Below are 21,754 nucleotides of genomic sequence, written 5' to 3' on the forward strand. Positions count from 1 at the left end.
TTGGGAGAAAGTCAACTCCACCAATAGGGGAAATGGTGAAGGAATACGGTAGAAATAAGATCTTGGAGAAGCATATGGCGCTAAACTAAAACAAATAGGAGATATTAAGCGACTGGACTTCCGTGATTCTTTCAGGCCGTACGGAGTAGATAGGGCTGAGTTTATCCGTATAACCCCTGGAGAGATGTAGATCAAGTTACGAGAACATCATTTTATTACTTATATCCTGTTGATATTACCCTTTTTCTTGGCATCTGTCTATTCAGCTATGTGTACTCCGTACTTGCCCCAATATGTTTTCTTATAGATACAAGGGGAGAAGCGGAAGACAATAATGCATGCTGGTCTTCAACCTAAGAAATAGACCTAAAACAGGGGATAGATGATATGTCTTCAAATTTATTCTTTGTCAAAGACAGGCTCAAAAACGACAGTCTGGTAAAGGAAACATGATTTGGATAGAAACATCCATTGACTGTTGCACCTATAAAGAAGAGGTATTCCGGAAATATGTAGAGCTTTATATATGTGGGCATAGTCTGAGTAATCTTTGCAATTGATAGAAGACATAGTGGTTTCTTCTTATAGGAACTATTCAAAAGATATTGGAACTTCCGCAAGATAGCTGCATGTAGACTTATGTTTCCTTTGAATGAAATTTTCAGAGTAACATCCATATATTCAAAGATATTTGTGATCAATTACCCCATTCACTGTACACTACTAGAGCGAAGTATCAGAACATTTGCAGTTACCATATGCTACTCTTATTTTCGTCTCACCCTTTTTACTAAAAGCCCACCCTCTTGCAAATATCTCTTTATGCCAAGCATATATCCCACAGATATTTCTTCATCCAAAGCTCTCAAGGCGATTTGATATTATAAGTATATAGGTCACGTGCTCTCGTGGCTCTCTCAACGCGATCCGCGACAGCGAAGGTCCCACTCTGACGTGACAAACTCAAGCTTCATTCTTCTTTGAACATATTTGTTTGATTCTGCTATGACCTATCTGAATATATGAACCCAATATTCTGCCTTCTGATCCAGCCTCTTCTGTTATTCTGACCCTCAGTCGCAATGCCACCCCGCAAATCGAAGAAAAAGCAGACGCGACTTGCTTTTGCTCCTACAACCGCTTCGCCTTCAGCGGATGTGAGCCCGGAAAGCAACCGATATGCAACACTCATATACGACAACCCAAGCTTGGGCACATACCGTCCTCTTAAGGCTCCCAAAATCAAGTCGGAGATTACGTCCGAGAAGGAACGGCCGAAGCTCCCCACCAAGACGAGGTCCAATGATAAACCCGCAAGTATGGTGATGCTCTCTCTCATCAATGCAGCCCGAAAACTAAGATCCAGAAAAATAACTGTTTATAGAAGACCTATCGGACAATGAATCCTTAGACGAACCTATCATCCCCGCCTCCCAGAAGAGAAAGCAAGCCGCGCCACCTGACAATCTCGGCGTGGTGGTCCTCAGCCCACCAAAGCTCGAGGACACACAAGATACAAAGAGATTCCACTCGAAGAAATCACAGCGACCCTTGCAGTACTCAAAGAAACACGCTGAGAAGACAAATAGTTCTGACTCGGAGGAGCTCTCCCGGCCGCGCCGAACGCTCAAGCGAAAGGCCGCGAGCTCACCGATTGACTCCAGCGATTCCGATGAGCCTGTGGCCTCTTCGGTCGCCAAAAGGCGCAGGTCTACCCGAGGTGGCCATTCTTCAAGTTCACCTGTTCTATTCGGCGACGATGACTCAAACGAGTCAGTGGCTCCCTCGACCGTCAAGAGGCGTAGGGTAGCAAGGCCAGCCGCAGTATCCGAAAGTGAAGATGAGGATTCAGATGAGCCATTGGCCTCGTCGCCAGTGAAGAGGCTCCGGCGTGGACAGGAGAAAGAGACTCCTCAAGCTCCCCAAACCCCCCGCCACATCTCGAAACAGGCCAGACTCGACATCGCAGAGGATTTGGAGGACCTTCAGGATTCAGGTAGGAATCAATTGGCGCACGAGGCTCGTTTATTTATCCCAATGCTAACTATGCGTAGTTGTTAAAAAAAGTCGAACTCGCGGCCGGAATGTCGAATCTGCCCGAGACAAGAGAATGAAGCACCTTGAAGCCCTCCGCCGCAGACGTGCTGGTGTGAAAGCCGATGATGACGAAGAAGAAGAAGAAGATGATGATGATGAAGACGAAGACGATTCAGATGTGCAGGATATTACACGTTCCGGCACCGATGCCAGTGCCTCTGGTCGTGGTCTCTGGCGGCATCACAACGATGACAGCGACGTAGAATCAGCCATCGATCCCAACGAAAACCTTGATCGGTACGAAGATGATTTCGTCCTGGAAGATGAGCATGACCTCGGCGTTCCCACCGAGGAGATCCCCTTCGAGTTCACCCGGCATGCATATAAGCAACCAAAGGAATACTTCCGCGATGTCATTGGCTGGATGGTGCAAAACAAACTCAACCCAGCCTTCCCTCGTTCTGACGACATGTACAAGATGGCATTCATGAAGCTGGAAGATGAAGTCAAAGGTCGGGCTGGTTCCCAGTTGATCTCCTCCGTTTGGAACTCTAGTTTTGTCTATGCCCTCCAGGCCCGGCCACACATCGAGATCGCTGCTTTCCCCACGGAGGAAAACCATCCCTGCGATGCTTGCAGGCGCTCTGGCCATCCTGCCTCTAGTGACGTAAAGCTCTACGGGAAGGCGTATTCCCTACAGACGCTAGAGCCGCTGGAAGATGAAGATCACGACAGCGACGACAATGAGGATTCCAGTAATGAAGACGATGGAAAGGAACGGGACCGGGATGGCCATGTCATTCCTCCCCAGAATGTCCGGTATTTCCTAGGAAAGTAAGTTTCATTTGGACAATCGTTTCATCAAAGACGACCCTCTAACCGTTTTCTTTGTTTCAACAGACAATGCAAGGCGAGAGCCCAGCTCGCCCACACCCTCACCCATTGGCGCTATCATCTCAATGAATGGGTCATTGACTTCCTCGAGCGTACGGGACACATGGAAGCCGATGAGATCCTCCGACGAAATGACCTGAGCGTCAAGCGAAAGACGCGGAATGCAAATGATGTCCTCGACAGCATGACTGGAAGTGGTGAAGTCGATAAGCTTTGGCGTGACTTCCACATTAATCTCAAGTCTGCCCGTGAGAAAGAGGTATGTTCTTGTTGCGGGTTCAAGACGTTTTCATGACACTAACCAGACCTGTCCATTATTTAGTCGATCTACGGATGATGAGATGGTCATATCCAAGAGCCAGCTTACCCAAGGGTCAATATTTTTCCTCCAGTAGCTTTATCATGAATTCCCACAAAGACTACGACCCTTATAACTAGTCTCATGACGTCGCTTTCCTTTTGCGAACTTTCTCTGGTGCTTAGCCTTTCACAATGATACCCATTTTTTCTTTGCACATTCCCAGTCATGTCCAGCTAGCCTATTACGAGGACCGGCGAGCTCAGCATAGCAACAGCAAGCTGGCTAACTCAAGAAACCCCTGTTTCTATATCCAATTTTAAGGTATTTGTAGGCCTTCTTTATCTAGCCCCTGTAAGAAGGCTAGGACTACAAAATGCAAATTAGATAACCAAACCCATCCTTTTCATTACCTGGACATGCACATTGAGAGAAGAAAAAAGAGGTATAGAGAAACAGGAAGAAAGATGATTGGGGTTGTACAAATACATGCATGCATAAGCTGCCGGAGCCAAAATGTCAGAGAGCATGAGAGATGCGAGGAGATAAAAAGGAAGTAAAAAAACAAGAAGTATAACAAAGATCCGAACAAGTCAAGACAAGAAGAGAATCGGGAAACCAACTCCTTCCGAGTGCTTATAGTCCTGTATTTTGAGATCTGGCCAAAATAGGCGATTGGAAATCCCAGGTAACAGAATCGAGCCGGCACGCGCTTGGGTACGCTGCTTGCATGACACCAAGTCTCGCGATCGATCGTATCGCTGGATTCTTCTCCAATCTCTCTGCTTTCCGAGGTGGTATTAATTTACAGAGTGGGTTGAGCAACCTTCTCGGTTTCGGTGCCGGGGGTGAGCATCTGCAAGTAGGAATCATAGTCAGTATAACAATTCAATAACTAGGATTCCGGTGAAGAGATCGAAAATCGGATGTGATGATAGTGTTGAGAAGAGAATTTTGAACATTGCCGAGGTGCGAATACCCGAGGCAATGTACACGGTGTCAATTGTGCAAATGACAGCACGAATTGGGTATCAAGAGAATTGTTGCAGTTTCCATAAAACAAAGAAGACAGAGACAGAAGGAAAAACAAAACACATACCTCGTTAGCTCCCTTGATCATTCCCTGCTCGCGCTCCATCTGGATGTACTGCTCCTCCTCGGCGTAGGCCAAGGCGAATGGCACACCAAGCAAGAAAGCACTGGTGCTGATAATCCAGAGGGCCTTGCCACTGAATGAGAAGCTGGCCTTGGTGAGGTCTGTGATGGAAGAGACGGTGTTGGAGACGGTGCGGCGGGCGGAGGGGGGAATCATGTCTTTCAGAGCGGCGATACGCTCGTAGACTGACTCGGCCTCGAGCTCGACATCCTCATCGTCGGAGATCTCAGAGTCTGTTGTTCATTGGAATCCATGTCAGATAAGGTTCTTGATGTTTATTTGCGACTGATGTGTTCATTTCTGCGGTTTCGAGGTCGCGTTGTTGGGGGGTTGGAATTGGAAACTGGGACGATATGAGGAAATCCAGGGACCAGGGTATCCTCCCATCGAATCAATTCCCCATGCAAATGACAATGACGCGATGCGAGTTCCGTCTAGGTATGGGCGTTCGGGATTCGGTACTAACCAGTGTCTGAGTAGTCATCCTCGTCATCAGAGACCAGGAGAGCGTCGTTCTTGGTGGCAGTGGGCTTGTCGGTGAAGTGCTCGTCTTCGACTTCGGTAAGTTTGACCATTTTGGGCGGTTTGGATGAGGATGACGAAGGGGATCTAGTTAAAGGTGATGGTTGAATGATGGAAAGTCGATCTGGTTTCGCTCCGACTTTTTTGCCGAAAAGCGGCGAAGAGCTTGGACCCACCGACAACGATGTCATTTGTTTTTAGGATCTTAGGAAGTGATGAGTATGAAAAGATGAATGGGTGAATGAATAAAAAGGTAGATAAAAAGGTAAGAGCTGAGAAAGGCTAGGTGTTCATATAAAGCCTGTTTTAGAAGAGAAGTGTATTCTACAGAGTGGAAATGCTGGCCATGGTCTATAATTACAGATCATCATCTAGATGCAACCACTTCACCCACATGACCCTTAGATCCACGAGAGACCAGAGGCGTGTAATCTAATATTTACCGCCGGCCAAGCTTCCACCGGGAAATCCGCTCTTGGATCTCCTCCCAGGGGAAAGAGCGGAGCTTGTAACCTTCCAACTCGCCCTCTTGCAACACAACAGTAGGCTTACCAGTGCCCTTACCATCGTTGTGGACCTGGCCACCGAAGACCTTGCGAGCCACACGGCGGAGGTCCTCGACAGTGAGGGCCTCAATTTGCTGACACATTTCCCGGACACTGACCTTGCGGCCGTGGACCTGCACCTGGCGTCCAAGATCCTCAAGCTCGACCATGCGAGACTCCAGGTTCATGAGCAGCGAGGAACGGAGCTGGTTCTTCGCACGGTTGACTTCCTGGGCTTGCAGCGAGCTGTACCCAGTGTCCAAAGTCAGGGACTGCAGCTCACGGCACATGACTTCGAGCATCTCAGTGATCCGGGTTGGGCTGCAGGATGCGGAGATTCCGAAGATTCCACTATCGGTGTAGCTGTGGTTGAAAGCAATGCAGCTCTCGACCCAACCGTGCTGGTTCAGCACGTTAGTGTAGAGTCGTGAGTACATACCCTTTCCAGGGCCACCAGCCGAGAATGAGCCACCACCACCAAGGAGGGTCTGAAGAGTAGCAAGAGCATAGATATCAGGCGAGGAGATGGGGAGAGCCTCGAATGCAAGGTGGATGTGACTTAGGCGAGGAAGCATGGGGCTGGCTGGCGGAGGAATCGAGGGGAGTGCAATAAATCCACCAGTGTAATGAGCAGGTTGGCGGAGGTTTAGCGCGTGGGGCTCGACTAGGGATGAGTGGAGAGGCTCGACTGAAGAGCTCTTGGAGGAAGTGAGGTTCTTGAGGAATGGAAGCTTCGACAAGAGCGAAGTGTGTGTCTTTTCGGAAGCAGCGGGGCTGCTGATTGTCGATGAGGGTGTGAAGGAAGGAACGGTCGGCACCTGGCCTTCATGGGCGACTGTTCGGGAATCAGATAGTGTGGTTTCGATTCCACTGCCTGACAGTACAGGACCCTTGGTCTTGCCGATGTCTCTCGGCTTCATGTCGCCAAAGTATTTCTCTGTGAGCTTGACAGCCTCCCCGTGTGGCAGTCCGGCAAACGCAACCACCATCCGGTCCGGGTTGAAGAAAAGTTCCCTATAGCGCTCCACCACTGCCTTGTTGATTTCGCCTAGCCGTTCTTCCGGGCACAGTAGCGGATTTCCGAGAGTATTGTCGGCGTATGCAGTCATGTGCACCAATTCCGGAAGGATGAGTTCCGGCTTCGCCCAAATCTCGCCGATCTCGTACTCCGCTGTTGCGAGCTGTTGGATAACCTCCTCTTCCGTGATGAGGGGATCTCGGATGGTCTCTGCAAGCAGACCGAGTGTGGTAGGAACTGCCGAGTTGAAACTAGCAGACTGGTACATCAATGACTCCCGGGATGAGGCACACTGGATGTTACCGCCTAGGGACTCAAGAATCTCAAGCATTTCATCTCCAGTACGCGCCTTGGTAGACTTGAATGCTAGACGGTCCATAATGTGGCTAACTCCGCGCAGGCTCTCATCTTCGTAACGAGATCCGGCATCGACGTAGACTCCGACACCAGCGAAGGGACCCGGTAATGATTCCGTGGCGACGCGAACTCCATTAGGAAGTGTGGTGATTTGTTCTAGCTCGGCGGGATCCTGCGGATAAATAAACAATTTGTCAGTTACATATAACTTTACGTTGTAGGGCCTAACGGGACTCTCTTACCTTGGCCGAATCATTGATGGTAGAGAAGCTTCTTGACACGGCGCGAGGAGCTCGTGTCAATGGCTTCGTGGACTCGATGGCCCGCAATGCTGTGCGGCGCATGATGGTTAATTCTGTACAAATGCAACAGCCTGGTCAATTCAGTATTTTTTGTTGCACCGAATATACCCGGAAGAGGTGATGTGATGTAGCTCGGACGGATTGTCGGCGAAGAATCGTAGGTTAATGGAGCCTCGATCCGAAATGCTTAGCTAATCCGTTGCATGACAGATGGCCCAGATGTTCTTCGACGATAATAAATCCTATACGATGGAATCATTAATGTTCTTGCCAGAAAGCGGTGTTCGATGTGATTTTTTTTACTTCATTTGTGTGTAGATCCAGCAGGGCCTGCCCAGGTTTCTAGTCCGCTTACCCCGAGGCCAAAACCTGCAGTGCTCGAATATATACTTGTGAACATGTGGACGTGGAATCTTATGACATTTAATCTGCGACAACTTTCGAAATAACAATGAATGGTCAATTTTTCTATGGGATAAAGAATTATATAACTAAGGGTGTTCCGATGCCCAGTTTCTATACCAATCAAGACATAAAGCATTTGCAACACTTGCACCAATCTTGATATTAAGCCCACACAAGATCTGCTTGACAGCATTCTCGACCTTCTTGCCATTAGAAGTCACCGGAATCTCGGGACATGCGTCAATAACGCCAGGGACATGGCGAGGGCTAAGTTCCTTCCGAATGGTGGACTGAATGCGTGCCGCGAGATCCGACGGCATACCAGACTCATTGCCGGCAGCAAGTCGGACAAACAGAACGACCGTTTCATCCGCGTCGATGCCATCTCGTCTCCGGCCGATGCAAAGAGAATCTTCCACGTCGTCGGCGAAATGCTTGAGTAGAATATTGTAGATCTCAGCACTTCCAAATCGTACTCCGGAGGGCTTAAGTACGCCGTCGCTGCGGCCTAGCATGACCACACCTCCAGTTTGCGGGTTCAAGCGTACATAGTCTCCATGGTGCCAGACTGAGGGCCCGAACACGTCGAAGTAGCTCTTTCGGTACTTCTCCAAGCCGGTTTGTCCCTGGGGCCAGAACATGACTGGTTGGGCCGGGAAGGGTGTGACGCAGACAAGATCACCGGGTTCGCCTGTTGCGCTGATATCGTTGCCAGCATAGTCGAACACTGAGATGTCCATCCCTAGTGAGCGACATTGGATTTCTCCTTTGTAAACAGGAAGAATGGGGCAGCCAGAGGCGAACAAAGATAGGATGTCTGTGCCACCGGTGATGGAACCAAGCATGATGTCGTGGTGGAAAGAGGAATAAACGTATTCGAATGTCGATGGTGCCAATGGGGACCCAGTACTGAAGATGGCCCTTAGGGTCTTCAATGACACTGGCCGATTGGTATGCTTGCGGGGGTTCAAAGCAGCTTGTTCGAGGAGAGAGAGGTATTTAGCTGATGTACCGAAATGGGTAATTTGAAGCTCTTCAATCAGTCGCGGCATGGCCATCTCTCCCTTTCCGCCTTCAACATCAAAGGGTCGGAAGGGTGAACCATCATACAGGACGATTGTCGCTCCACTGGCCAAGCCCGATACTAGCCAGTGCCACATCATCCAGGTTGTCGTTGTGAAGTAGAACAAGCGATCGCCAGGTCGGATGTCACAGTGAAGGAGATGCTCTTTCTTGTGTTGCAACAATGTGCCCAGAGACCCATGAACGATAGGCTTGGGAGCTCCTGTTGTACCGGACGAGTACAAGATGTAGACAGGATGATCCGGTCTCAAGCTTGCGAACTCCAATGGCGCCTGAGGGTTCTTGACTCCAGACACGAAATCACCATAAACCTTTGCTTTCCCATTTGCAGGTTGAAGATCATTGAGGTTAACCTCAAGTTCTGGGGTAGTGATAAAGAGCACCAAAAGCTCAAGGTCTGGCAATTCAGAGACAATCTCCCATACCTTGGCATATGAGCTGTGCACCTTGCCATTGTAAAAGGAGCCATTGTCTGCAAAGAGAATCTTAGGCTGGATTTGCTTCAAGCGCTCCAAGACAGCATGCACACCCGTGTCAGGTGACACGCCAGTCCAAAAGGCTCCGATCGAGGCTGCGGCCAACATTGCCACGACGGTATTAGCATGATTGCCTACGAAGCCAGCGACACGATCGCCGGTCTTCAGACCTGCTTCTTTCAACGCATTTGCACACAGCCGAACTCGCTCTCGCAGCTCCTTCCACGAAATGAATTCGCGGGCTGCTTCAGTGGCGCCAATGACTGCTACGGAATCTTCATCCGGCGAGGTGGCGGGATAAAGGAGATTCTCGGCGAAGTTCAAAGTGCTGCCTTCGAAGAATGAAGGTCTAGGAAATAGCACATCTTTTGAACCAAGGACCTATATATATCGGGTTAGGACCGGGTATCTTCTGATGTTCCAAGATAATGCATCCAACATTGAATGGAAATTACTCACCTGTTGGTATGGATTGTGAGCATTGATTTTCGTATAGTGCCAGATTTCTTCCCAGAATTGGGCTGGTTCAGAAACACTCCATTTCCAGAGAGCGTCGTAGTTATTCAGTGACAAGCCATACTTCTTGTTCACTTTAGTCATGAAATCATAGATCTGGGTTGTCTCGGGAGAAGAGGGCCGCCAGAGCTCCTTGACCTCCGGCTCAACGGTTTCATCGATAAGAGGCATAGTTAATAATGTTTGTGGTAGCGCAATCAAGCCAGGGATAGGAATTGGGAGTGTCGAGTTGAGATTGAACAAATCTGGGGCTCTATTGTTACACCCACAATGTGGCAATAGACTTTCCAACGGATTGAAAGGATTTAGGGCTTCGTAGGGACAGGGGTCAAAGCTTGATAAGTCAAGTCACACGCAAATACCCCAGGGGGTATCGGGCGGGAATGATCGGGTACTGATTTACCGATCTCCGCGGCTACGGGGAAGTCTTCTATAAAAGGCCGACTTGAATTGTGAATTGCGAATTGTGCTTTTGATATATGCATATAACTATATAGTCCAGACCTCGGGATCTTAGGATAGAAAGTGCTGCCTCAGGCATCTAGCCGTTTTCGAATCTTATAGTGGTGATGTAGTCACAGAATAAAATCGGCATGATGTTGAGTATTTTCAAGGTTTACTCGGATATACCGGATGAGCATGAAATGCTTATGACTTTTTTGCTAGCATATACATGTTCGTGTTCTCGTACTCTGTAAAAAAACTTCAGGGGCAAACTGGATTCGACCCCGAATTGTGGACATTGTGGACATTGTGGACAGTGTGGACAGTATGGACTGTGTGGATTGTGTGGGTTGTTGGTCTTCTTAGCCTTGGGCCTTTTCGGGTCCGAAATTTTAGTGCGAAAAAAAACCCCTTTAGTATTGGTATGGTAATATTACCTCCTTGTCAAGATTCATTAACCAATCACATGTAATTATCATTGTACTGCAGACGTTTTTAATTAATACCAGGAGGTGCATGGGTTCTACACAGCTTAGGAAACACGGAGGTCTCTTATTTACCTTCTCACTCTCCTTCTTCTTCAACCCTATGCTTGTTTCGGTGCTTCATTGTTTCTGTTCCCATATTGATCTCTTCGTCATCTGAACGTAGGGCTCTTTGCCCCTTCGTGTATCTTGCCCCCTCCATTCCACGTGCACGCGATTTTTAAGCCCCTTCGGAGTATTCGGCTCCCGCTCGAATCAACCTTGCGGTACGTCTCAATCTGTGAAACTTGTGATCTGGCAGTTCCCGATGGGTGATTCGGGAACTGGGTATGGCTCAGGGGGTATTGATGGCCCAGAACGCTAATTGGTTTCTAGATCGGACCAACATAGCCCACTCAAAAGGCGTCAGCTTTCAACTACCTCCGGTAGTCCCTGCCCTAAATTCGTCAACTCGGACGCGCCCAACACAAAGCGCCTTCGATCCTGACGTGAAAAAAAAAAGACCCGACCCAAAACTTTAGCGCTGTTTCCTCCTGCGATGCCTCGTCGATTTGGCAGCAACTCCTCGAACGACACCTCTACCAACCCGCCGTCCTTTTCACCTTCTTCGGGAAAGGGCGGTATCTCCATCAAGGCCCCCACGGTCAAGTCTAGTCGCCTTTCTCAATTATTTTCGTCCTCGCCAAAGTCCAAGACGGAAACTGTGCAGAGTGGGCATTCCCAACCTAACAATTCTTCTCCGCCGATAAGTCTGGCCTCACTGTCCCTACCGACGATCTCTCTCTCAACAGCCACTGCGGATAATCCCAACATGGACGAGCTGCCTACAACACTCTTCCAGCCTCCGACCCCGGAGGAGACTCGTCGGCTGGCCAAGCAACATGCCCAGTTTGGTCCCATCGGTCATCCCAGCCACCGATACTCCAGTCAACACCCTGGTGGTGTCTTCCCGGAGCCGGTGATGGACGAGCCGCCGTATTATTACCTGCTCACCACCTATATCAGTTACCTAATCCTAATCGCTTTCGGGCATGTTCGTGATTTCTTTGGCAAGCGATTCCGCGAAGAACACTACCGCCATCTCAAGCCTCGCAATGGTTATGGTGCTCTGAACAGCGATTTCGACAACTTCTATGTGCGTCGTTTGAAATTGCGTATCAACGACTGCTTCGAGCGCCCCGTAACAGGTGTTCCCGGCCGCACCATTACTCTTATCGATCGGGCCACGGATGACCACAACCAGCACTTCTTCCTGACGGGCACTACCACCGACACCCTCAATCTGAGCTCGTACAACTACCTTGGTTTCGCTCAGTCGGATGGCCCTTGTGCCGATCTTGCAGAAGAAGCCGTCAAGAAGTATGGTATTGCAGCACCCAGCACCCGTGCGGAGTCCGGCACACAGGATTTGCACGTCGAAGTAGAGGAACTGGTTGCCAAGTTTGTGGGCAAAGAATCGTCGATGATTTTCTCCATGGGCTTCGGCACCAACGCAACCGTTTTCCCCGCCTTGGTCTCGAAGGGATGCCTCTTGATCTCCGATGAACTGAACCACGCCTCGATCCGTTTCGGTGCTCGCCTCTCTGGCGCCTCCATCGCTATGTTCAAACACAATGACATGAAGGACCTCGAGTCCAGACTTCGAGAGGCCATCTCTCAGGGACAACCCCGCACTCATCGGCCCTGGAAGAAGATTCTGGTTGTGGTCGAGGGACTCTACTCGATGGAAGGCTCCATGTGCAACCTTCCTGGTCTTGTACAATTGAAGCGCCGGTACAAGTTCAACCTCTTCGTCGATGAGGCCCACTCCATTGGAGCCATTGGTCCCAAGGGACGTGGTGTTTGCGATTACTTCAGTATCGATACCTCCGAGGTCGATATCCTGATGGGCACACTTACAAAGTCATTCGGTGCCAACGGTGGCTACATTGCGGCGGACAAGGTGATGATCGATCAACTTCGTGCCACCAACCCCGGTGTCTACTACGGAGAGTCTCCCGCGCCTGCAGTGCTTTCCCAGATCTCTTCCGCTCTCCGCATCATTAGCGGTGAGCTCGTTCCCGGCCAGGGTGAGGAGCGATTGCAGCGATTGGCTTTCAATTCCCGATACCTCCGTCTCGGTTTGAAGCGTCTTGGCTTTATAGTGTATGGTCACGATGATTCACCAATCATTCCACTCCTTCTCTTTAACCCGGCTAAGATGCCTGCATTCTCCCACGAGATGCTCCGGCGAAAGATCTCCGTCGTGGTTGTTGGTTACCCGGCCACCCCGCTGGTCTCATCACGTGCTCGTTTCTGTGTCTCTGCTGCACACACCAAAGACGATCTTGACCGTGTGCTGACCGCTTGCGATGAAATTGGCAACGTCCTCCAGTTGAAATTCTCTACTGGTATCGCGGGTGGTGCGCTGCCTGCTGCCGAACTGCCATCTCCTCCACCAGAGCTGGAGAAGGAATGGCACCGCAAGCGCTCGGACAATATTTCCCCTCCCCGCTGGCGCGTCGAGGATGTCATCCGACGTGGAGTCCAGGATGTCAAGAATCCCTTGTACTAGTACTAGATTGGCTTCTTTCTCCTACCGGTTGACATGACGTCTTGAGTTCATCAGGCTTTGAGATGAGTCTTCGGTTGGGGTGTTTTTCCACAAGCACGGTTGTTGCTGGTCACATCGTGCCGGGGTCTTAATTCCATGTGCCCCCTTTATCTTTGTTCTGGGTTCCTAGCACATGCATAAAAGCAAGTGAACTTCCTCAGACTAGAAAGAAAAGAGGAACTTGGGAAAAAAAAACAAAAGAAACCAAAACGGTCATGAGTTATTCGAACAAGCAACGAATGAATATGCCCCGTTCCCTATGATCCTTCTACTCTTGCTTCCCGTTTACATCCATACAGTATTTCATGTTACTTTTTTTGTTACTGTGATTCTTCTCAAGATATTCCCTAATAATGTTTCACCCATTGCTCTCAATCCTCGTATCTATCCGGCACCTTGCCAACAGACCTCGATAATTGGGATGCCTGATGGGAATACTGCTCCGATGTACAACATGTATCATCATACAGGGCAAAGGCCGGCTCCTTTTCGATTCTTTTTTTTTTTTTTTTTGCTTTTTTTCTATTTCTCCTTGTGATCAGCATATCTCATTCCAACCCAGGGAGTTGGTTTTTTATCCAATTCCTGGGTTCTTGAGGTGTGGCATAGGGCTTGGTCATTGGATTTGCGTTGTGCATATCATGGATATGGATATGGATTGGAAATGGGAACACAGACTGGCTATGACTATTGCCATCGCACAATACGTTACCCTACTATTGGCTACTCGGCATGTATTTGTCGAACTTATTTGCTGGGTTTGTGATAAGTTGCCGATGTCTGTCTTTTTGATGTCTTTTTTGATGTCTTTATGCCTTTTTTGTTCTACTATGTTTATAATTAGATCATTGAGATAGCTGTCCATATTCTTCAATTCTTCAGATCTCTTTCGTCATAGTGCTGTTTGGTTAGGGGGGTTTTTTTTATGAAAGAAGGCAAACAAGGATACATGTAAAGAGAAATATTGCCAAAAAGTTCAGTTGTCGCAGGGTTATAGTGAAGAGGTGATACAAGGGTAACCTTGCGAGATCTATAAAATATGGCAACTCAGTCACAGGTCGCGCTTTCCTTTTACACCTTTCTTTTTCCCTGCCCTCTTTCTCTCTCAATATTTTATTCTACCATCTTCCACCGCTTTCACGGGCTCCTAAGCTTTAAGACGTGGGAGTACTTCGAAACCCCCGTGGAATTCCTCCGGACATCCAACGGCAGCTACATGGCTGTTCTTGCCTGTATCTGGTGGACTCGAGAATGGCGCCAAAGCGGATTCTTACATACTCTTGATACTCTTATCAATCGTGGGTATCTCAGCCTACTAGAAAATGTGTTCCTGTTTTTGTTTGGGAATTCCAAGAACCCAGATCCTGTTCTAGCCGCCGGCGAGATGCTATGCTCCCCGGCAACACTATCGCGAGATAGCTAATATCTATATCTAGCTCCGAACTAGACGACCTTCCTACGTTAATACGTTACTGATTATATCCCGTGGTTAGCGGTTTCCGGGTATCTGTACGGAGTCTCATACTAGCTACCCTTTCTTTAGAGTCGTACGACTTCCTGGTTTCTAGGAAGGGAGCTATGCGAATTATAAATAGAAGGAGCGTACGAGTATGCTGTATTCCATGTGCCCCAAAATGCAGTCACCAGTATATCACATATCACCTCGGAACAACCAGATCACTCCTCAACACCCACTTCTCTCCCCCAGTAACCTCAGCCCCCTCATGCAGCATACAATGATCTCCATGTCGATGCAACAGCGCCATCCCAACCTCCGGCGCAACAGCTATCGGCTCCGGATTACGGTTTGCGCGCGTCGGCTCAGGATAGAAGACTGTTTCACCACCTGTACAAGACGTCAGGTAGACCAGGAGTGTCCATGTCGTGCGTGCGGGTGTTGCTTTCGAGCGCAAGTTCGGCGGGGGGAGGGTTATGTTATTAGTATCGTCGTCTGCGATTGCGTTAGATTAACTTTGCTTGTAAGGAAATGCTCGTACAATCCAAGAGAGCTTCTTACAATGTTGTCCAAAGAACTGTCCTGCCGAGTATCGATAAATACGAATATTAGGATTCAACCCCAACGGATCCCCGCCCCAGAGTTGACGTGCGCGTTCAGCGAGCGGCGAATTAGTGCTAGTACCATCATCCTCGGTATCGTGCTGGTACCCGTATTCGTCTTCTTCAAAGCGCGTTGTGACAAGCTCTTTCAGCGCCGTCGTGCTCCATAGCATCTCCGCAAACCGCGCATCGTCGATCTGGAACCGGTCGTTGACGCGTAAGGCTTCATCTTTCTTAGGAGTTCCAGGTGTTGTTGTTAGGGGGAGTGAGGCTAGGAATAAGGCGTAGGTTTTGCATAGGGTGCTTGGGAGGAAATTGCGGATTAGGTAGATTTGGTCGGTGAGGAGGGGGGTCAGGGCTAGATCGGCGGCGGGGAGGAGGGGGCGGAGGGGTGGCCAGTTTGGGGTTGATTTTGGGGTTGATTTTGGTTGGGGTTTTGGGTCGGGTTTTTTGAATTTGGCCATTTTGGTTCTTGTGGTGAGTGGTGAGTATGTAGGTGAAGATGAAAGTGAATGTATAGGTATAGGTAGATGTAGAGGGAAATGGTCTAGAGCTTTTTTTATCGCGATAAGATCCCATTGCCCTGGGTAGGTATACAAACTACATGTAGAGCAAATTGGTTTCTATATATACATACTCTGCTTCCCCAGAATATGTATTATACATTCTACACCCCTTGCATATGATATAGATATGGCCCTGGTAGGAATTGTATTTGCCCAAAGTACTCCTGTCTTGATTTCCCCTCATCTCAGAGGCAAACTGAATATCAGAGGGGTCGAGACTCTCTAGACAATAAACCGAGGCAATGTGAGGTTATAGGAATAAAACGAGGCCAATTGTATACAAGTATAGCCCAGTGGCACATCTGACATATAGATCTAGGCTCTTTTGATCAACAAAATCGGTGAGGAACCAGTCCATACAGGTGGATCAGGTCGGAGAGAATATGGATTTGGGCGGGGCGGGAAAGAAAATTTGTCCCGGAAGAGGATCGTCGGCGCTTTTCCTTTCCAACGTTTCCCCAACCGTAAACATTTCCAGCATGTCTGTCAAGTCAAATCGCAATCCTGAGAACTAGAGAAAAACAAGAACAAAAAGAAAAAAAACATGCCTCAGCGGTGACTACGGCCATCTGCAGCGACCAAATTGGCCATCGCTCACCGCCCGGGCCCAAGTTGAGAACTTCCCTTCTGGAACTTCATTCCTCTCCCTTCCCCAGCACCAGCCTGTCATGTCGTCGCAGACCATGACTGCGCCAGCCGTGGGCCATCGACCGCCTGACCCAGGCTCCGATAGCCCGCTGTATGATTATGGCTGCTCACCAAACACCACAACCCCTTCCAATCCTCGAGACGACTCCGCAATCCGCGACATGCAGAATAATTCTGCCCCGTCAACTCCCAATGGGATGCCCGCCCCGGACGTCGCAATCAAAACTGAATGCTCGGACAACAACGATTTTTCAGCTGCGCAACACCAACAAGATGCAAATACGCAAAGCGCCGCAAGTGCACTCCTAGCGCAGCTCCTCGGTAATCAACCTGCGGCCAACGCTACCCCAACTACAATACAACCTGCACAACAGGACGAGGACCAGGATATTCATATGGATATTAAGATGGACGACTCAATATCACGGTCATTTGACATGTCTGCACAGAACCCCACGCCCATCGACCCGAGCTTACACCAAGACACCGCCTCGATATCTCGCGAGATTCAGGACCTACTGAATGGGAAAGCTTTAGGTGACGAGCTCATGGGAACAAATTCTGCACACCACGATATGAGCCATACAGGATTCAACTCGTCCGATGCCATGAATACCTTGTCCGACCCAATGAACCCGAAATTGAACAACGAGCAGCCCTCGCTCCTTCCAGCCTTGGACTTTTCTGCCGCCCCAAAAAATGCGTTTGAAGCTCTCCAGCAAAACGAACTGCTCACAGCCGCCTTCCTTTCGCAAAATGCCGATCTGTCAGCGCTAGGATATCAAGATATGGCCGCTTCAATTGCTGGATCTGAACCTAAGATCCAAGCATTTGCCAAGTTGGAGTTTGATGATGGGCATTTCTACGTCAATACCTATTCATTCATTCTAGGGCGAGACGTGCGCGCCGCCCGCGCCGCCCATCACCGAGAGTTCCAGTACCGGCAGGCCGTGCGCAGCACTCGGGCGAAGAGTTCAAGTGGAGGAAATACATCTCACACTCCCAACCGCATGAAACGGGAGGAAAGCGCTGCCATGATGGGCAGTGTTGTCAGTGATCGGGGAGGTATTATGGGCTTTGATCCAGATATACCCCCCCATCTTCCGAACAATATGAACGTGAGCCGGCGGTCATCAAAATCCTCCTTTGATGATGCTGTTGTACCGTTACATGCTAACCCGGCTCAACTACAATCCACAACCGACTACAATGCGCTCGCCATGCAATCTTTGCAGGATGGAAACGGAGACGCAAAACCTGTTGATGCGCTGGCTTTGCTCCCATCCCCTGATTCTTGTCCTACCATCCCAATTCACCCCCCAACGACCGTTGACGGCAGTGCTGCAGGCCATCGAGGGATTTCCCGAAGGCATGTCCGAATCTCATACAACTTTGATCGTAATTTGTTTGAAATGGAAGTAATGGGACGCAATGGAGCATTTATTGGGGCTGATTGGCTATCGCCAGGGCAGGTTCGCCCGTTACACAGCGGCGACTACATCCAGATTGGAGGCGTGCGCATCCGGTTTTTGCTACCAGATGTTCCCATCGGCGAAACTGGAGCCGACCGGGTGGAAGAAAAGATGGCGGAAAAGCGTGAAGAGGAAGAAGAGAAAGATGCCCGTGCTTCGATCGAGATGGATGATGATATCGATGAATCCGAGAGGCTTGGAAGCGACAGCGGCGAGAGCAGGGAACCTTCAAAGAAGATCATCCTCAAGACAAAGGATTCCAAATTGTCTCAAACGATGGATTCTATCGAGCCTGGGGATAATGATTCGCAGCCGGCCCGCCGCCGGGGACCAGGACGCCCTCCCAAGGATGGGATCATGTCTAAGCGCGAGCGAGCTGAGCTTGCCCGGGAGCAGAAAAACGCGGCCAAGCGCGAGGCCAACGGAGGTATCACGCCACCTCCACCTAAGATACCCAAGGCTGGGAAGACAGTTGCCAAAGAATCTGTCGTTCCCGAGTCGCCAAAACCGTCCGAGAAGCGGAAATACACCAAGAGAAAGAAGCCAGATGGGACCCCAATGGATTCTCCCCTTCCCTCAACAGAAGGGGGCCAAATGTCTGCAGAGCCACCGCAAGAATACGTCAAACCCCCACCGGTCAAAAAGCGCAAACCATCACGGTCACCGTCTCCTAACTACCCTCCGGAGTCTGCTTACAATGCCGAGGATCTGGCAAAGCCCCCGTACAACTACGCCGTTCTCATCTTTGATGCTTTGACGGAAGCCGGAACGCCAATGACGTTGAAGCAGATCTACCGTGCGCTGAAACTGAAGTATCCCTACTTCCGCTTCAAGTGTGAGACTGAGGGCTGGACATCCAGTGTACGGCACAACCTGAACGGCAACGGTCATTTGTTCATGCACGCAGAGCGAGATGGCAAGGGTTGGTCATGGCAACTTATTCCTGGCGCGTCGGTTGAGAAGGAAAAGAAACGACGCCCTTCGCCGCCACCGCAGGTGTCCCATCCTCCTGCGCCTGTTCCCCAGCAGTACATGCCCATGTCTCACTCTTATGCACCACCACCTCAGGGCCCTCCGCCGGTCCCAAATCCGCCACAGCATTTCCAATTCCCTTCCATACCGCCTGCTCCTTTCCCGGCATCTGTTAATGTGGGGGGACCACCACATTCCAGTCCCTACCCACCTCCATCGAAGGCCCCTGCACCTACACCCCCCGCTCCTCCTCCTGCTCCCCCGGTTCAAGCTCCTGCTCCTCCGGTTCAAGCTCCTGCTCCTGCTCCGCCCCCACCTCAGACTGTGACACCGGCACCGGCACCGGCACCGGTACCCCCGCCAGCGCCTACACCTGCTCCTGTCTCTGCCCCTATCCCGTCGCCGGTTCCGACACCTACTCCGGCTCCTATGCCCGCATCGGCACCCGCCCCTACACAGGCACCCACGCCAGTACAGACGGCACCGCCGCCGGCCTCGGCACCAGCACCGGCACCACCCATCAATCCAGCTGCATCCTTCCCCATCCCCAGTCAGCTCCGCAACAACCTCCCAGCTGCGTTTGCGGCGACCATCCCTTCAACCTACACTTCGCCCTACGCATCCGCCCCTGCTCCACAAGCCGGCCAGCAGCAACAGTTGCAGACCCCACGACCTCCTCACGGACCACCTCAGCATCATTCCCCTTACGCACAACAAAAGCCGCCATCATCTCAACCTCCTCATAACAACCCGCAGCCTCGAGCTTATCCCCCATCTGGCGGAACCCAGTTTCAACACCAGCACCAGCATCAGCAGCATCAGCCACCGGTCCAAACCCAGTCGCAGCCACTGTCGCATCCTCCTCAGCAGCAACATCCGCTGTCTCACCACCAACACCAGCCACAGCATCAGCACCAACAGCATCAGCAGCACCCGCACCAGCATCATCCGCCTCCAGGCCTCCCGGCCCACTCTCATCATCAGCAGCAGCAGCAGCGACACCCTGTCCAGCAAAACCCTACACCAGGGCCACAAGAGTCATCCTCGTTCATTGATCGAGCAAACAAGGCAATCGATGACTTCGAAGCTGTTCTCATGGAAGATTACGAGGACAAGAACTACATCCGGGAAGTTCTGCGGAGTGCGCGCGCACGTGTGTTGGGCGATGCGCCAGAAAGCTCCTTCCCAGGTGGCGAACCAAAAGACGAAGCCGTCATCATGGACGTGCTACGGAATTTGGTCGGAAGTCTGAAAGACGAGTGAATGGCCTGGTTTTATATATTGGTGGAGGGAATGGTTTCCTCCCTGACGACTTATCGAGTATACGAGTCTTATGGTTTTGCTTTTTTCCCCTCTTTCTTACCAGTTCAATTTATCTGTGTCAAATTTTTGTTTTGCGACATGTCTGGATTCTTTGAATCTTAATGATATCCCTCTGTTTTTGTGACAGGCGTCTCTGCTTGCGCCTTGTCTATTTTTTTTTTGTCGTCGATATCTTCACTGTTCTTTGGGCTCTTCATAGCTCACTATTTTGGTGTTGTGCAAAGGAATCTCCCAGGAATCCTGATTTGCTTTTTTTTTTTTCTGTTTGTTTTGATCCTGGGGTCATCCGGTCGCCTGATATAAAAGCGTAAAAGCTCTGCATGATAGAAATACCATTCATATTGACCGGACTTAATACTCATTTCACAGCACTGGCATGGATATAGTATTTATCAATATTGTTGCTGGTACTTGCCTATCAAGTTACTAGATCGATTACTCCATTCTTCACATGTTGGTATACAGTATCTCTGTACAACCAAGCCTGAAACTTTTACATCGCAAGGAATGAAGACGAAGATTACACATATAAAATCACAAATATGGGATAGAGAGTCAAAGAGAGGGGGAACTACTACTGATATAGGGCCTAGATGGTTTTGGGAGACTCGAGTTCATCTCCCCGAACCCACCCGATAGAGGATAGGGCTATCGTATTCATGTGCATGGCTTTTTTTCAACGTGTTGAACTCACAGAGAGTTCAAAAGGAAGAGCAGAAACAGAGCATGACCAAGGGGATGATTATTTCTGCTTGAAGCTGGCTATGGCGAGCTCTCATCTGTGTCTATCAGCTGGTCTTGGACCATGGGACTTTTAATCCGCCCACAATTTTGATATGAGTGGTACCTTGAGCATCTTGTAGGCGCACTGCCATTTGGGGGGTCGTTCTGTCCGAGATGTCCCTGACGCGCCCAATTACCCAGCAAACGAATGTAAATTGTGTGTCATTCGTAGCAGGGACCATTGAATCTTGAGCTTGGACACATCAATGACGGGATCTGCTCCGTCGACACAGCCATCATCACCAGCGCGAATGAAATTGCCCAGGGCACTAGGCTATCGATTCAATCCCCGAAGCTTTATTTTGCTCATTCCTTCTTTGTCGCCCACCAGGCAATCCGTGGCGAGGACGCAACTGGATCCCGGTATCCCATACCGGGCCGTGTTCCCATCGTTGTCACCAATATAAATATAGCATGTGCTACAAACAAGCTTAGCTGGTATGGCGGGCCGCTCCTCTGATAGGAGGCAGGCACTGGCTTATTTCGATAACGTGTCCGGAATGGAAAACCTATCTTGATATTGCATGTGGTGATTCTGATTCCCGCAGCTGGTCTCTTTGTTCCTTGTGAGCCGCCCTTGATGTGGGTGCTTCTGGTAATGTTCCGTCGTCTTATAATTATAAAAGTATACCTCCGGTAGCCTATCCGGAGGCGTCGGTTTCTACCATAGTCTCACGTCCCTCTTTAAAATGTGCTAGGATCGGTGCGTTAATAAAGAGTTCTTTTAAGTCCGTAAAAGCTTTGTGATAAGTAGACTTCCGCAAAGCCCATTGGTGGGGGCCCATGAGGCCCCCATTGAAG

At 49.9% G+C, this 21,754-nt stretch overlaps 8 protein-coding genes across 8 annotated transcripts; 4 read left to right on the top strand and 4 right to left on the bottom strand.

Moving 5' to 3' along the window:
- Positions 1 to 1,082: 1,082 nt before the first annotated feature.
- Positions 1,083 to 3,326, top strand: N7447_003711 (uncharacterized protein; the record flags this gene model as incomplete). The annotated part of the gene is made up of 5 exons (XM_057227986.1): positions 1,083 to 1,317; positions 1,385 to 1,996; positions 2,055 to 2,871; positions 2,938 to 3,190; positions 3,237 to 3,326. The coding sequence occupies 5 exons, from the start codon at positions 1,083 to 1,085 to the stop codon at positions 3,324 to 3,326; spliced, it is 2,007 nt and encodes a 668-aa protein (XP_057087327.1).
- A 661-nt stretch (positions 3,327 to 3,987) lies between these two features.
- N7447_003712 (mitochondrial import receptor subunit TOM22) lies at positions 3,988 to 5,098 on the bottom strand (the record flags this gene model as incomplete). Its single annotated transcript, XM_057227987.1, has 3 exons — positions 3,988 to 4,085; positions 4,329 to 4,618; positions 4,852 to 5,098. 3 exons carry the CDS (start codon positions 5,096 to 5,098, stop codon positions 4,035 to 4,037), a joined length of 588 nt encoding a protein of 195 aa, XP_057087328.1. The 3' UTR covers positions 3,988 to 4,034.
- Positions 5,099 to 5,346: 248 nt separating this feature from the next.
- On the bottom strand, positions 5,347 to 7,192 carry N7447_003713 (mitochondrial-processing protease subunit alpha; the record flags this gene model as incomplete). Its single annotated transcript, XM_057227988.1, has 2 exons — positions 7,070 to 7,192; positions 5,347 to 6,999 (listed from the first exon to the last, which is right to left on the bottom strand). Exons 1-2 carry the CDS (start codon positions 7,169 to 7,171, stop codon positions 5,347 to 5,349), a joined length of 1,755 nt encoding a protein of 584 aa, XP_057087329.1. The 5' UTR covers positions 7,172 to 7,192.
- Positions 7,193 to 7,620: 428 nt separating this feature from the next.
- Positions 7,621 to 9,780, bottom strand: N7447_003714 (acetoacetate--CoA ligase family protein; the record flags this gene model as incomplete). Its single annotated transcript, XM_057227989.1, has 2 exons — positions 7,621 to 9,474; positions 9,553 to 9,780. The coding sequence occupies 2 exons, from the start codon at positions 9,778 to 9,780 to the stop codon at positions 7,621 to 7,623; spliced, it is 2,082 nt and encodes a 693-aa protein (XP_057087330.1).
- Positions 9,781 to 11,076: 1,296 nt separating this feature from the next.
- On the top strand, positions 11,077 to 13,092 carry lcb2 (putative serine palmitoyltransferase 2; the record flags this gene model as incomplete). The annotated part of the gene is made up of 1 exon (XM_057227990.1): positions 11,077 to 13,092. The coding sequence occupies one exon, from the start codon at positions 11,077 to 11,079 to the stop codon at positions 13,090 to 13,092; it is 2,016 nt and encodes a 671-aa protein (XP_057087331.1).
- A 1,697-nt stretch (positions 13,093 to 14,789) lies between these two features.
- Positions 14,790 to 15,653, bottom strand: N7447_003716 (uncharacterized protein; the record flags this gene model as incomplete). Its single annotated transcript, XM_057227991.1, has 2 exons — positions 14,790 to 15,082; positions 15,149 to 15,653. 2 exons carry the CDS (start codon positions 15,651 to 15,653, stop codon positions 14,790 to 14,792), a joined length of 798 nt encoding a protein of 265 aa, XP_057087332.1.
- A 770-nt stretch (positions 15,654 to 16,423) lies between these two features.
- N7447_003717 (forkhead domain protein) lies at positions 16,424 to 20,110 on the top strand (the record flags this gene model as incomplete). Its single annotated transcript, XM_057227992.1, has 2 exons — positions 16,424 to 19,198; positions 19,325 to 20,110. The coding sequence occupies 2 exons, from the start codon at positions 16,424 to 16,426 to the stop codon at positions 20,108 to 20,110; spliced, it is 3,561 nt and encodes a 1,186-aa protein (XP_057087333.1).
- Positions 20,111 to 21,067: 957 nt separating this feature from the next.
- N7447_003718 (uncharacterized protein) lies at positions 21,068 to 21,413 on the top strand (the record flags this gene model as incomplete). The annotated part of the gene is made up of 2 exons (XM_057227993.1): positions 21,068 to 21,103; positions 21,129 to 21,413. 2 exons carry the CDS (start codon positions 21,068 to 21,070, stop codon positions 21,411 to 21,413), a joined length of 321 nt encoding a protein of 106 aa, XP_057087334.1.
- Between the last annotated feature and the right edge of the window lie 341 nt (positions 21,414 to 21,754).

This window comes from Penicillium robsamsonii (genome assembly GCF_028829455.1).
Source record: "Penicillium robsamsonii strain IBT 29466 chromosome Unknown utg000002l_segment0_segment0, whole genome shotgun sequence".
NCBI classification, from domain to species: domain Eukaryota; kingdom Fungi; phylum Ascomycota; class Eurotiomycetes; order Eurotiales; family Aspergillaceae; genus Penicillium; species Penicillium robsamsonii.